This window comes from Mustela nivalis (genome assembly GCF_964662115.1).
Source record: "Mustela nivalis genome assembly, chromosome: 3".
NCBI classification, from domain to species: Eukaryota; Metazoa; Chordata; class Mammalia; order Carnivora; family Mustelidae; genus Mustela; species Mustela nivalis.
This window is the reverse complement of record NC_139022.1, coordinates 96,559,102-96,574,742: the sequence shown is the minus strand read 5'-3', so window position 1 is coordinate 96,574,742 and position 15,641 is coordinate 96,559,102. Positions and strand designations below refer to the sequence as shown.

Sequence of the window (15,641 nt, the reverse complement as noted above, 5' to 3'; positions counted from 1 at the left end):
AATGAAAATGGGGTAATTTCTACTGGGCTTTAAAATTTAAAAATAGCCTTCCTTGTACAAAACAGTATGTGTACACAGAAAGAAATAAAATGGAAATGAAGAAATAAAATGAAGGTAATACCATAGTAGTGATCAGAGAAAACCATTATTTCTCTTTTCCTTCCCCTTCCCACTTAATATATATATATATATTTTTTTTTTAATTTTTTATTTATTTGACAGAGAGAGAGATGACAAGCAGGCAGAGAGGCAGGCAGAGGGAGAGGAGGAAGCAGGCTCCTTGCTGAGCAGAGAGCGCAATGTGGGGCTCGATCCCAGGACCCTGAGATCATGACCCGAGCAGAAGGCAGCGGCTTAACCCACTGAGCCACCCAGGCGCCCCCCCACTTAATATATTAAAAGAGATCTTACCAGGTCAATAAGTATCAAAAATTTTTAAAAAATGGATATCTCAATATTTTATCACTGGGGTATGGGACACAAACAGTCCCTAAGCCTAAACTAATTTATTATATAATTATTATAAATTTATTTCCAATTTTCTACTATAAAAAATGATGCTGTAATAAATATTCTACCTAATTTTCTGCATGAAATTGGTACTATTTCCTTAGGTAAACTATTTAAAGTATAATTTCTAGGTCTAATGATACATTCTTCTTAACACACATTTATACTCCTGCTAGCTTTGTATATGAATATGCTTGTTTTCTATTTTTTTTTAGATTTTTAAATTTTATTTATTTTTGTGAGAGAGAGAGAGAGAGAAAGAGAGTGAGGGAGCCTGAGAGGGGCGGGGGGCAGAGGGAGAAGCAGACTCCCCACCGAGAGGGGAGCCTGATGTGGGACTCCATTCCAGGACCTTGTGATCATGACCTGAGCTGCAGGCAAACACATAACTGACTGAGTCACCCAAGTGCCCTACGCTTGTTTTCTATACTTGATAATGTAAGCAGACCTTTTCCCTTTGCCAACATAAGAGGCCAAACCATTTTCTCAGCGTTGCTTTAAAATGAACTTTTTAAGAAACTGACCCTTTTTAAAAATATTTTTTGGCAATTTTTTTCTTCCACAGACAACTTTTTGCTTATGCTCTTTGTCCATTTAACTTTGGAGCCTTCATCTGTTTTTCTCTAACGTCTAAGAGTATGTATATACAATATGAACAGTTTAAGCCTTTTTCAAATGTATCCAAACTCATCCATAGTTTGTCATGATGCAGTTTAGGTCCCTATGAATAATACAATGTCCTTTTAGGAGCTTTATAAGTTGGCCAAAGAAAATAGTCTTTATTAGGTTAATGGTCAATTATTTTAGGCTAAACATTTGTACTACAAGGTAGTAACATAGAGCATTAAAGACCTAAAAAAAGCAAATACTCACAGTCACTAACAAAACCTAAAAAAAAGGCAACTACTCACAGCCACTACTCAAATTAGTGAAAAATATTCCATTAAAAACAGATAACAGTTTTCTATTCCCAAACTGTATATACTTTAAACTTTAGAAAAAGTGTACTTATTCATTTCAACAGAGGAATTTGGGATTTAATACTTTACTTTACTTTTACTATCATTACTCTCAGAGTTTGCATACAAATTCAAGATTTTACCTTTTTCTAGAAATTTAAAAATTAATAAAAGTGAATATAAAAGATAAGGAGGGAGAAGACACATGAAGTCAAAAGGGAAAGGAAGAAAACTGATGTCAAAAAGTGGATCCTTAGGCGCCTGGGTGGCTCAGTGGGTTAAGCCGCTGCCTTCGGCTCAGGTCATGATCTCAGGGTCCTGGGATCGAGTCCCACATTGGGCTCTCTGCTCAGCGGGGAGCCTGCTTCCTCCTCTCTCTCTCTCTGCCTGCCTTTGCCTACTTGTGATCTCTCTCTGTCAAATAAATAAATAAATAAATAAGAAAGAAAAAAGATTAAAAAAAAAAAAGTGGATCCTTAAAACTCATAAAGAACCTTAATCCTCAAAACAGTCTTTATATATATATATAATATAATTATATTTATATTATATATCTTTATAAATTATATATGTTTTATATTTATATATATTTTAAAAACTATATATACAGTTTTCTGAATTTTGCATCTTTTTGATTAGCTGATGAATGCACTTTTTAAAAAAGATGCTACATTGTTTAAAAAAAAAAAAAAGTTTTGGCCTTAAAATTGTTTTATCATCTGGGGCACCTGGGTAGCTCAGTTGGTGGGCATCCAACTCGGTATCAGCTCAGGTCCATGATCTTGGGATTTGGGATAGAACCCCAGTTTGGACTTCTAGCTGGGCGTGGAGTCTGCTTGAGATTCTCTCTCCTTCTCCCGTTCCCTCTGCTCCCTCCTTTCACTCTTCCTCTAATTAAAAAATGTTTTACCATCCAAAATCTTACTATTCAAATTATAAAGTATCTGTGTATATTAAGTTACATCAAATGTAAATCACCTTACAGAAAAGTAAAATTGTCTTCTACATCTAATGTTATGTAAATTATTAAAACAAAAAACAAATTTACCCTAGGAATTTGTAAGAATACCCTTAATAATACTCCATAAGCTATCAGCACATTTAAGGCCCAGAAACTGGCCAAATACTACTACTTCCTGCCATTTTTAAAAAAAATTTAGCTTTATGGCTGTTAAATTCATCTTCATATTTATTAATAATGCAAAAACATTTGTTATAAAAATTAGTAAAAATTTTTTTAAAAATTAGTAAAAACTAAAGGAACAAAAACTTAGTAAAAACTAAATAAAGGAATAAAACTGAATTTTCAAAGTGCTCATAATGATCTAGAAGACTGTCCAACTAAAGGAAGCAACATCAAAATATGAACTGTCTTCAGGCAGTACAACTACAGGTGATTTCTTTTTCTTTTTTAACAGATTTTCTTAAATTCAGAAATGTATATCTTTTATTTTTAAGATTTTATTTATTTTATTTGACAGATAGAGATCACAAGTAGGCAGAGAGGCAGGCAGAGAGTTGGGGGGGGAAGCAGGCTCCCCACTGAGCAGAGAGCCAGATGCAGGGCTCAATCCCAGGACCCTGAGATCATGACCCAAGCTGAAAGCAGAGGCTTAACCCACTGAGCCACCCAGGTGCCCCAAAAATGAGTATCTATTATTTTTATAACTAAACTTTTTTTTTTTTTTTAGAAAAAGATGAAATGTACCAAGTCAAATAACTAGAAGTAACTTCCTGATCTTCAAGGAATTGACTCCTCAAAGAGAAGGGTTGGTTTTTAAAAACCTTACCTGGTGATAGCTGCTCAAAATAACGGCTACAAAACACACCCTGCACTTCATACAAGCAGAGTTACAGTAAGACAGTACAGTCTATTTTCATCTAAGTGTCAGTACTATATGCTTTGCTGTACACTGTTTCATCAGTCTGAAGGCTAAAGCAAAAGTTACCAGTTATGGTAGAATTTACTTTTTAGGGAAAAAGTAATTACCTCCATAAACGAAATCCCAGATTTTTCTCCTTTTTAATGTTATAAAAGTAGTTATGATCAAATTAAAATATGTAGAAAATATATGGAAATGTTATTCTATCTTGATATATCACAAAACCCAGCCCCCTTTACCTTAATATAGTGCTAAACACCATCCAGAAACAAACAAACAAACAAAACAAAACAACCTGCTAGCCAAAAAGAAAAAAAGAACTCAGATATGAAATGGAAAACTAAAGAACTAGTTAGGTTATTATTCTTAGCCATATCAGGGCAAAATAAACAAAGAAAAACCAGCCTGTCCTATTATGGAAATAAGGCTGCTGTGTCTGCTACAACAAAAACTTTTAAGTCAACTATTTAGCAAAACCAACTGCGAAAAGATAACTGGTCAAAGGAGAAATACAGCATCATCACTGGATGCAATCCCAAGACAGTCAAGGAGGTAAATCTTTGCTCCTTCTCTTCTATTTCCAACTCACATAAAGAGAAACAGGATAAAAAAAGAGAGAGAGAGAGAGAGAAACAGGATAGCGTAGGATTCAGTAATCACAGGCAAGGATAAAGAAAGTAATCACAAAATCTCAAGGACTAATCTTAAACCTAATTTGTGAAACTTAACCTAGAAGCAAAGTTTCCAGTTATTTAAAAAAATGAAAACAAATATTATCCTGTAGACAGATGAATTATCTAAAGATCAGCACAACTTAGAAAATAGTAAATTTTGATGTATACTGAGGATTTTATTTTGCATATGTATTTATATTCTTTCTGCTGAGTTGTCTTCTCAATTTTAATGAATAAATCTATCTCCTTTCTTATGGTTTCAATACTCATTTAAATACGATAAAATAAGCATAATCTTAGTTTCAGCTCTGCCATAAAATAGCATGACCAAGTGTCTGGGCCTAACTTTCTTCACTTACATACAGAAAAATATTGGTCCAAATGACTTAAATGAACACTTCCATTGTAAATTATTCATTCTATAGTTCTTCATGAGGACTTCAAGTTATTTTGGGTAACATTCCCCTTTAACTGAAGTAACACTGTCCCTAGATGAAAACAGTGGGTATATTCCCCAGTCATTCACCACATCAACACTGGTGAAGACAGTACTACAGATTTACTTCCACCCCAAATCCATCACTTCATCCATCCTCCAGCACAATAAACGCATCACTACCTACTTATTTATTTACTTACAGAGGAAATGGGTAAACCAAGCCCCACTACGGAGAGGACAGTGGTTGTGACGGTACTGTCATGGTACGGATACTGGATGCTGTTGTCTTTACAGAAAAAGCCTCTCTGAAATGGACTTATTTGGCCCAAATTTAGAACAGCCATAGGCATGGAAGCTGTTGGGGAAGGGAAAAAAGATACACATGGTTAAATTCAATTCACTTCATTATGAAGTAAACTCTACTGAATGGGATGCAAATTTTAACCATATTTGGTCCTTTCTGAAAAGGATCAATACTCCAAAATACCCAAGAGTAGAGATAAAGGAAACCATGCAGCATTAGCTTGTCCATATCAGCCCCACACTTATCAAGTATAAATTCTCTTGCTTGCGTTGACCTCTGATTTTAAAGACAATCAATAAAAGAAATAACCAGAGAAGGGAGCAAAATTGGCCCATAGAACAATAAAGCTGAAAAAACAGGAGGCTTTCTATTTTACATTTTGTAACTAGTTTATTTTTAATCAAATTGATTGATATCTTTAATATGTTTAAGAAAAAAAGGGAAAACTATAAATATATTTAGTTATCAATAATATCATAACAGCCAAAAATCCTCGGGGTGGGGGGATAGAAACCTTTGTTTCACATTAAAAAGCAAATTAATAGGGTTAGGAAAAAATAGAAACCATAAGTGTATTTGATAATAAAAACAGAAAGAAACTAGCCTTTTTTCCCCAAAGATATATTTAAAATGATTAGCCCTGCAAGACTTGAAATCACTTGAGCCAATAATACAGGAATAATATCCATTTCAAATTTTTCACCCAAGTAAAGTGAAAGACCAAAGAGAAGTTAAATAACTTATATGAGAAGCCTTGTAATATGTTGAAATTTACTATGTTTTTATGCTTTGTTTTATACAATTCAAACACTCTCACCTCTACTTGCTGTATGTTCAGCACTAGGTTAGGCCACACAAAGGGAGAAAAACTAGTATAAAACTGACACTAGGTTCAAGAGCCTAAACCGTAAGTGTAGAAACAGAATGTATATTGGAGGAAATTGCTTAAAATTTAATACCAAGATAGCTATGGAGGGGGAGGGGTGATGAAATTGTTCTGTATCTCTACTGTGACGGTTACCCATAACTCTAAGCATTTGTCAAAACTCACAGAATGTACATCAAAATAAGTCAATTTTATACTATGTAAATTTATAAAGAAATACCATAAAAAAGACATTAAGTGTGTCTAATTTCTAAAATGATATAAAAGGTCCTATAGGAACTCAGAGGTCAACGTGAACTAGAGTAATTAGAAAAGACTATTTTTAAAAAGGCAACTGAGTTGAACCTGTCATAGCAGGTAAACCACAGGCAATAGGGAGGGGCTCAGGGAGAGCATTTAGTGGTACAAAAAAGCAAGGTCAGCATGAGGTCGCACTAACAAGAGCACAGAGGGAATGAGCAAGGGGTTTTCAAGGTATGTAACATTTTAGAGCCAACCTGTACTGCATGCTCACACATGCCAGGCACTGGGCTACACAGATTAACTCCATTCTTACTTATAACCCTGCAGGTAATACCACTTCTCCCATTTTTCACATAAGTTATTATGAGGCTTAGACAAATGTAGACCCTTGCTAAAACATAAGGAGTAAAACCAGGATTCCAGTACAGGCTGTTTCTACTGTCATTATATATGTGGCCTCCCATGGAGGCAAGTGATCTGGATAAATTAAAATATGAGAACTGTGATAAGAAGTTGGGAGGTGGGAGACTAATGATTTGAAAAAGCTTGTTCAGTATAAAATACATATTATGTTCATGGGGCACCTGGGTGGCTCAGTGGGTTAAGCCTCTGCCTTTGGCTCAGGTCATGATTTCAGGGTCCTGGGATCGAGCCCCGCATCGGGCTCTCTGCTCAGCAGTGAGCCTGCTTCCCCTTCTCTCTGCCTGCCTCTCTGCCTGCTTGTGATCTCTCGATCTCTCTCTCTCTAAAAAATAAATAAATAAATAAATAAATAAATAAATAAAATACATATTATGTTCATAATGAAAACTCAAAGTTAATGGAACAAAATGTTCTTTGCTATGGATAACTCTTAATTCTTCAATTCTGTGGTTTTTGTTTTTTGCTTTTTTTGCTTTAAGATTTTATTTATTTGACATAGAGAGACAGCCAAAGAGGGAACACAAGCAAGGAAGGTGGGAGAGGGAGAAGGAGGTTTCCCGCTGAGCAGGAAGCCTGATGTAGGGCTCAATCCCAGGACCCTGGGATCATGACCTGAGCTGAAGGCAGATGCTTAACGACTGAGCCACCCAGGCACCCAATTCTATGGTTTTTAATGGGAAGAAGAGAGCTTGAAATTTTCGCATTTAGTAAAAAGAATTACATATTTACAATACTGGCCTAAAAAAGGACTTTTCCTGTAGGAAATAAAATATCACTGCCCTCTTAGCTCAGTCAGGATCAGCAACAGGGTAAAATAGGGGATGCTAGAAATTAAAAAAAAAAAAAACAAACAGTAGAAAGGAGACCATTTCATATAGCCTTGAAATAATCCAGTAATTAGCTGTTAAGTAATGTGTTAATAGTGAAAACAGAAGAGAATGCACAAAGGAGTGTTCTGAATATAGAAATGATTTAACTTCATGCCTAACTACAAGTGCGGACATAGACCTGAAGAGGACACTTCAGGGTTTGGCAAGAAAGAGAATGGTGGGCCCACTGACAGAAATGTGAAGGTGTGAGTGGGACATGGTTTATGTTGGAAGAAAATTAGTTTCGTATTGAGAATATTGCCTTTGGGGTGATCTGGTAACTTCTTAAATGCTCAGCCTCATCTGTGACTCTTCTCCATGCAGCCTTTAAGATTCCAATCACACCGAATCATTTGCTATTGCCTTTCCATGTTATGTTTTCAAAACCTCAGGTGGCTTTATTTACATTCAGCCTTCTACTGGGGATACCTGCCCTCTCATTTCCCCTTCAGTCCAAGGCAGGCACGCCCTGTGTATTGGTCCAATGGCAAATTATACACACATCTATCACACTATATTTCATATTGCCTATGACATTCTATTACCAACTTGAAGGCAAAGACTATCATTCTCATATTCCTTACACCACGCACACACACACAGTGGGCTCTGAATAAAAATACATTAAATGGCTATAATGGGAAACAATCAGAAATAGAAAGAGATATCCAAGATACTGGCATTAGAGGTGGTAACTTAAGCCAGGGGAATGCAACAGATCAGAAACAGCCTAAAATCAAAACTAACAGAGATAAAACAATCAGCTAATGACTAAATATCCATAATGAAATCATGGACAGACTGTAGGAAAAAAAGGAAAAGAGGATGACTACTTGCTCTAGAGGGCAGAAGTTGTGTCCATTTTTTTTAAATAAGATTTTATTTATTTATTTGACAGACACATCACAAGTAGGCAGAGAGGCAGGCAGAGAGAGAGGAGGAAGCAGGCTCCCCGCTGAGCAGAGAGCCCGATGCGGGACTCGATCCCAGGACCCTGAGATCATGACCTGAGCTGAAGGCAGAGGCTTTAACCCACTAAGGTTGTGTCCATTTTGTTCAGCAGCACACAATGGCCATTCTTGCAAAAGAATGAACAATAGAGAAGTAGGGCAATGTTGTGATACAAAAGCCAAGAGAAGTAGCTTAGAGTAACAAGTCAGTATCTGGGCAAAGGTAGGATGCAAATACTAAGACATCAAGGAGAGTGAGAACTGAGTAGTCTCTGAGGTCTGAGGGAAAAGGGATCTTTGGATAACCACCCTTTTATTATAATATTATGCCACCTCCACTAACAGAGCAATATCTTTATGAAGAAACTTCAATAATGAACTTCAATACTGGGTTGTCATTGTCTAAGCATGAATACTTTCTTCTAGTTAAATATATTACAATTATTTCCTTTATTACTCATATATTACACACACACACACACACACGTACAACCCTATGAACTGAATTCTGTGGCCCCCAGAATTCTTATTTTGGAGCTCTAACCTCCAATTTTTTCATATTTGGAGGCAGGTCTTTTAGTAGGTAATTAGGGTTAAATGAGGTCATAAATCTATTAACTTAATCCAGTAAGACTGGTCTCATAAGAAGAGGAAAATAAAGAGATCTCTCTCTCCCTCCATGTACATGCACCAAGGAAAGGGCATGACAAGACACAGGAAAATGCAGCCATCTATAGGCCAGGAAGAGGGTCCTCACCTGAACCCAAGCATGCTGGCATCCCGATATCAGAATTCTAGCCTCCAGAACTGTGAAAAGATAAACTTCTAATGTTTAAGCCACCCAGTCTATACCATAATGTCACAGCAGCCCAAAAAGACTAGGACGGATAAACACACACACACACACACACACACACACACACACACACACACACACACAGGCAAATCTAACCTCCCCCTCAAGAATAAACAAACACCTCTATTTTAAAAAGCAATGGAATGGGGAAGCTGGGTGATGGACACTAGGGAAGGTATGTGTTGTGGTAAGCGCTATGTATTTTCTAAGACTAATGAATCACAGACCTGTGCCCCTGAAACAATACATTATATGTTAATAATTTAAAAAAGGAAAAAAAGGAAATGGAATATTCTCTGCTATAAAGATTATTTTCAACAGTAATTTTGGGGGATAGTAATGGAGAGTACTGTGTCTAAGTATTATAGGAAGATGCTTCTCGAAATAAACCATTTCATGGAATAGGTGTATCATTATATAAAGGATATAGAAATATTTTGACCCAAATCATAATTCTAGGAGTTTTTTTCTTAATTGAAATATTTCCATATGAGAAGTCGCTTTTTAAAAGTTCTTGCTAAACATCTTTCAGTCTTCTAAACACACTTGTTAACTATAGTATGTCTGCTCTTAGTGCATGCCTTCTAAGATATACAGAGGAAGATAAATAAATGAATACCTTGACAGATAGATAAGCTTCCTATATTCTCCTTCAATAAAGTGATAATTGAAATCTCTCCCATATTATAGTACATACATCCGTAAAGACATGGTATTATAAAATATTCCAAATTCCAAAAGGATAAATGGAATTACTCTCAAACACATTTTAAAGAGAAATTAATGTCAATTTTTAGTATGTAGAAGCACCAGGTTTTTCAGGTCTCTTTGCAAGGGGACTTGGCACAAAAAAAAGGGGAGGGGGATTGGCACAAAGCTGTAGCAAACCAGTTGCTGCAGTTACACCACCCTGTCTTCAGCTTCGGGATGTTTCTCATGGCCAGAAATGCTCTTAGTCGTCTCCAAGATCAAAGCATGCAGTAAGGGATGCCTGGATGGCTCAGTCAGTTAAGCATCTGCCTTTGGCTAAGGTCACCATCCCAGGGCCCTTGGGATGGAGGCTCACAATGCGCTCTCTGCCCCGCGGGAAGCCTGCTTCTCTCTCTGCCGGCCGCTCCAGTTTGTCCACATGCACTCCAGCTAAGGAGCATGTCTCTCTCTCTCTCTGACAAGTAAATAAAATCTTAAAACAAAACCAAAGCATGCAGCAAGCAACAGCAACACAAAGCCACCAGAAACAGATATCCAATTTCCATGACAAATCTAGTAATGCTGTATTAGCCAGTGAAGCTGCTTTCTGTGTTGCTGTACGTGCATACACAGCAATGCAAAACTGGAACAGAATGGATCTTGTCCCCTGTTGGCAACGTCACCCCAAAGGAATGGAGAGATCAGTCATCATCCCAGCCAGTATAATATTGAACGGTTTCAAAACAAATTCACAACTGATGCCGAGTAAAAGCACAGTGCACCCATTTAAATACGGCATGACTGAGAAAATAAAGCACATCAGAAACGTAAAGAAAAATAAGTTGAAGCAACAATTTTTAAAAAGTGCTAAATTTACCTCATGAGAAGAACAAAATAAAAATCTAGACATTATTAAAGTGATTAAATGGACTTCAGTACATACTACCTCCCCATGTTTTCTCAAAAGATCCTATTTCAGACATCTAAGTAAGTAATACGCCATCCAAGGAAATTCATATGTCCATTCTCTTCAAAATCTCCCTTATTATTCATTCAGACATTTCAATTCCTATTATATTGCAACCACAGTGCCAGGAAAAAAGACTGGAAGGGGAGACAAATGAATAAGAGTTCACCAAAAAATGTTTAAAGAAGAGATAGATAGTGCTGCAGGAAAGTAACAGCTATAATTACAAGCAAAAGTGAAGCTTAGAGTATTGAGACAATGCAGCAATCAGGACCCCAGCAGGAAACAGCACCCTTAAATGGAGTAATTTAAGGACCACTTAATAAAGGACTATTTGCAAGATATGGAAGACCGTCAGAGTCCAGGGACAGTGCAACCTCCTGAAGCTGCCACCCTTAAGCCTTAAAAGTACAAAGAGAACAGCTTCATGAGAACTGTGACCTCTGGGAAAGCAAACAACACATGAAGTGGCAGGAGAAGCCAAAAAAACAAAAAACAAAAAACAAAAAACACAGCAACCCTACTCTCCTCCTGCCAATGTTTCCCATTGTCCAAACACATCTAGAACTCAAAGGGCAAGGTCAGCCTCCTGGCACTGAGGGCAGAGTAGGCAATGATGAGAACCAGTCCACAGAAGGAAATGGAATATATCCAGAGCCACATATCAGAACGAGGTAAAACCAGTTAGGGTCTCACCATGGAATAGATAATAAATAAAAGTGGATAACTGTGGAAAGCCTCATCAATGAACTGTTTACAGAATCTGTACTAAAACTATATAGTAGGAACTTTACATTTTATTCTGTAGGTAAAGGAGACATACAATCCAATCTGTACTTTAGCAGGGGGAAAAACTCTTGAGAAGAGCCATATAAAGGAAAAGGCAGTGTAAAGTTAGAATAGAGGGAAAGTCCAGAGCCAAGAAATACAGTGTATTTCTTGTATGCGTATGAGAGATGCTAAGGTTATGAGAGAAGCAACAGCTGGAATAGAAGAAACAGATTCTAAATATATTTAGGAGAGAACTTTAGGCCATGTCTCTTGAAACATATACATGGATAGGTGTCTTTCTTTTACACAAATCTACCTACATACATTCAGTCTTCGGTATCTCTCCAGAATATATTTTCCACTTTTCCTTTGAGTAGATGAATGTTAGCATTCCTCCCACAATTCTGCTTACAATAAGCACTTTAAGGAATATTTGTTGAATAAATAAATGAACAAATGAATAAACAAGTGAGCAAAAGCCTCTGAGGCACATAAAACCTTTGTGTAACCATAAACTCAGGTTTTCAAATGTTTTAAGTAACTTGAGTCTTTTGGGAAGAAACATTTAAACAAATAAATCAAGAAAAGACCCAAAAACAAAAACAGAAAACGGATTATCAATCTGAAGTTCAAGAATATGCTAGGGAAGCACTTCCAATTCTATGTTCTAACAACTATTTCTCAAGCATGTTTTCCACTAGGCAGGCAAAGTGTTGACAAATAAAGATAAACAGGCTGATATACCCAAGTTGACTGCTACAAGAAATTTATAGTTCTACAAATGCCTGGAATCCTGAGGGCAATGCCTGTACACAGAAAGCTTCAGATTTGGCTATTGTGGAAGCCCTTCTCCAGGCAGCACCCCTTACTCTTTCCTTAGGGAGTAAAGAAGTTGGGGCCCCAAACCAATCCTCTTTACTGCTTCCCCCAAAACAGAGGCCCACAACTTCCCTGCCAAAAAAGCACAAGGGTTAGATGTGAAAAAGAGAGGACAGAAAGTATAAAGCATTAATACTTCAAGACAGGACTTTACAAATAATTAACAATCAGCTCCAGATCCATCTTTTCCTATCCTCTTCTCTAGAACCACTAGAAACAATCAGATCTGAAAGTTAATCACAAAGCACACATTAACCTACCTACCAGTAACAGTAGTATTGGATTTCCAGTCTCAGCACCTGCCTCTAAACATCTTCAGAGTTAGCAAAGAACTTTGTTCAAGATTCCCACATAAAAATGTTATCACATACTGTATAACTCTATAGTACATACATACTGTACACTCTCAGTAAAAAGGATAAACCATAAAGTGGTGTCTTATTCACCAATAAAAAATATTTGCTCTTACCAGAAATACCTAAAATAATCAGCAGCCTAACTCACAACACTCTTAAATAGCCATCCTGCTGGTTTTGCAGCAATTTATAAACCCAAATCAAAAAACACAAACATCCTTAGAAGAAAGGTTTCCTTTATAGTGAAAAGATTAATATTATGGTTGTGGATTTTGACTGTGAATCCTTATAGGTTTCACTACTCAAAAAACGATTAATCATCTTCCAAGGCCCTTCTCATATGTCCAAGAAGAAGAATAAAAACTAACATGTACTGAGCAAATATTATAGGTTACCATCATGCTAAGGCACATACAAGTGTATGTTATCTTCATATAAAAACATATTGGGGAGATTAGGTGGTATGTGTCTGACTCTTGATTTCAGTTCAGGTCCTGATCTCAGGATTGTGGGATCGAACCCCGCATCAGGCTCTGCACTCAGCACAGTCTGCTTAAGATTCTCTCTCCCTCTTCCTTTGCCTCACACTCGCTTGCTCTCAAATAAATAAATAAATATTTTTTAAAAAACTGTACTTATAAATGACTTACTACCATAAAATCTGGAAAAAATTTTAAAACCTAATGAATAAGTATGGATCATATACATAGAAATATCTCCAATATATTGTTAAGTAATCAAAATAATCTATACAAACACTATATTCAGTATAATTTCACTTACATAAAACAAATTATGTGTTTGTATCTAAATTGTTATCAGAATGCCTAGAATATAATCACCAACTTCTAAGCAGTTATGTCCAGAGATGGTATTCATACAAATCAGGAAGAAAACTGATTTCCTACTGTATATACTTCCATGTTTGAGCATTTTACAATAAAACAAAAGGCCAAAATAATTAATTTTGAAATTAAAAAAAATACTTTATCACAATGAAGGAGTTTTTCATTGTGTTTCCTGAAATGCTATACATGCAACCTACCTGAAAAAGTCCTATCTATGGGAAATACATTGTTTGAATCCAGGACAAAGCAAAAGCCTATTTTACTCTCCTGTTTAAAACAAAAAAATAAAGCAATTAGAAATCATCCCTTCACTTTTTAACCTGACTGACAGGATCAGAAACAAGTACACTTACAGTGAAATAATTACTTCGGGGATGTCTGCTCTCATAATTTTTGAGAGCTATGCTTATCTATCACATATTAAGTAGATAAATCATAACTCTGTATCTAGGGGCGCCTGGGTGGCTCAGTGGGTTAAAGCCTCTGCCCTTGGCTCAGGTCATGATCCCAGGGTCCTGGGATTGAGCCCCACATCGGGCTCTCTGCTCAGGAGGTAGCCTGCTTCCTCCTCTCTCTGCCTGCCTCTCTGCCTACTTGTAATCTCTGTCTGTCCAAAAAAAAAAGAATTAATTCAACTTGACATTCCTACATCTTCCCCTAATTCTCCTTCCAACCTCCGCTCCTCCCATTTGTATCCTTTTCCATCATCTCTCTTTGCTCTCTATATATTGCCTCCTTATCTGGTTATATTATAGAACTAAAGTCATTTTTAATATTAGTTATGCTAATTACAATTTTATGTTTTCTGTCCTAGTTTCAAAAGCAGGATTTTGGGGCTCCTGGGAGGTTCAGTCATTGGGCGTCTGCTTTCTGCTCAGGTCATAATCCCAGGGTCCTGGGATCCAGCCCCACATCGGGCTCCCTGCTCAATGGGAAGCCTGCTTCTCACTCTCCCACTACCCTGCTTCTGTTCCCTCTCTCACGGTGTCTCCGTCAAATAAATTTTTAAAAAATTTTTTTTTAAAAAGCAGAATTTCATTTCTCGAAGGAAAAGAGAAAACATTCGTGCAGTACCTGCTATTTGTCAAGTATTTGTCTATGTATTGTCTCCAACAATTCCATGAAAGGGGGAAAAAAGGACAATCCTCTAAAATCTGTAGATTTGAAAACTTAAAAGTCACTAAATTGTAGGTCAAGAAGAATTAAAATGAACATCACGAAAGTTTGAAATGAACAATGAAAGTAAAATAAATCAAAGCTTAGAGTATAGAGCTAAAATACTACCCATAAAAATGAAGACCTTTAAGTTTATACATCAGAAAAGATGAATTAAGCATTCAATGTAATAACTTATTTTTAAATCTCAAGAAAGTGAAAAGAATATGGATCAAATATTAATGAAGTAGAAAAAGAAGCAAAAATCAGATCAATAAAACTAAATGAGTTTCTACAGGTTAATGAAATGATCACTCTTGTTAAAGGCTTAAGAAAATGAAAGAAAAACACAAATAGAGCAAATTATTACAATGTACTACCTATATCTCTGGGCTAAATCTTAACCAGAAATTCAGAAACACTAAGTAACTCACCCAAGAGTACACAGCTTGTGGGAATAGAGTAGGGCAAATAATCAATATTACACAGGTGGTAAGGAGGGAGGCAAATAATCAATATTACACAGGTGGTAAGGAGGGAAGCCAGCATTTTAACAAAAAGTTCCTTATCTTTTCACCACATCATACCACCCACCTCTTTTTTTAGGAAAGGAGTCTAACCACTAGGGTCTCAGTTTCCTTAGCAATGAAAGACAAAGAAGAATGACATTATCTCTTAGGTCCCTTTCAGTCAAGTCCATGATTCTATGAGTTTAAGCTGATCTGCACATATAGACAAAAGCTGACTTCCTTCGGTCAGATTGCGGGTGAAAGTGGAATTGCTTTGGATGAGCTAGGCTACATCTTAATCTACTATGTGTGAGCTGACTGAGACATCCTGATGTCTAAGTACACTTTGCTGTAAACTACAGAAGAGAAATGTGAAACCTCAGCAAAACTTAAAACAAAAATAAACAATGAGGGAACTGCTTCTAGGAGCTCATGTTTTACCAAAAAGGGTAATGCATAAAACCTTTATG

The 15,641-nt window shown here is 36.5% G+C and overlaps 1 protein-coding gene across 3 annotated transcripts in view; it reads right to left on the bottom strand.

The window, feature by feature from the left end:
• The window catches only part of PLPP1 (phospholipid phosphatase 1), a 94,479-nt gene that overhangs the window by 56,175 nt on the left and 22,663 nt on the right, over positions 1-15,641 (bottom strand). Inside the window, exon 2 of one of the 3 annotated variants that reach the window (XM_082726009.1) lies at positions 4,666-4,820. The exons of the other annotated variants lie outside the window; for them this stretch is intronic. Within the exon in view, the coding sequence (XP_082582135.1) occupies positions 4,666-4,820 (155 nt within the window). The remainder of the gene's footprint in view (positions 1-4,665; positions 4,821-15,641) is intronic. 3 annotated transcript variants of the gene reach the window in all.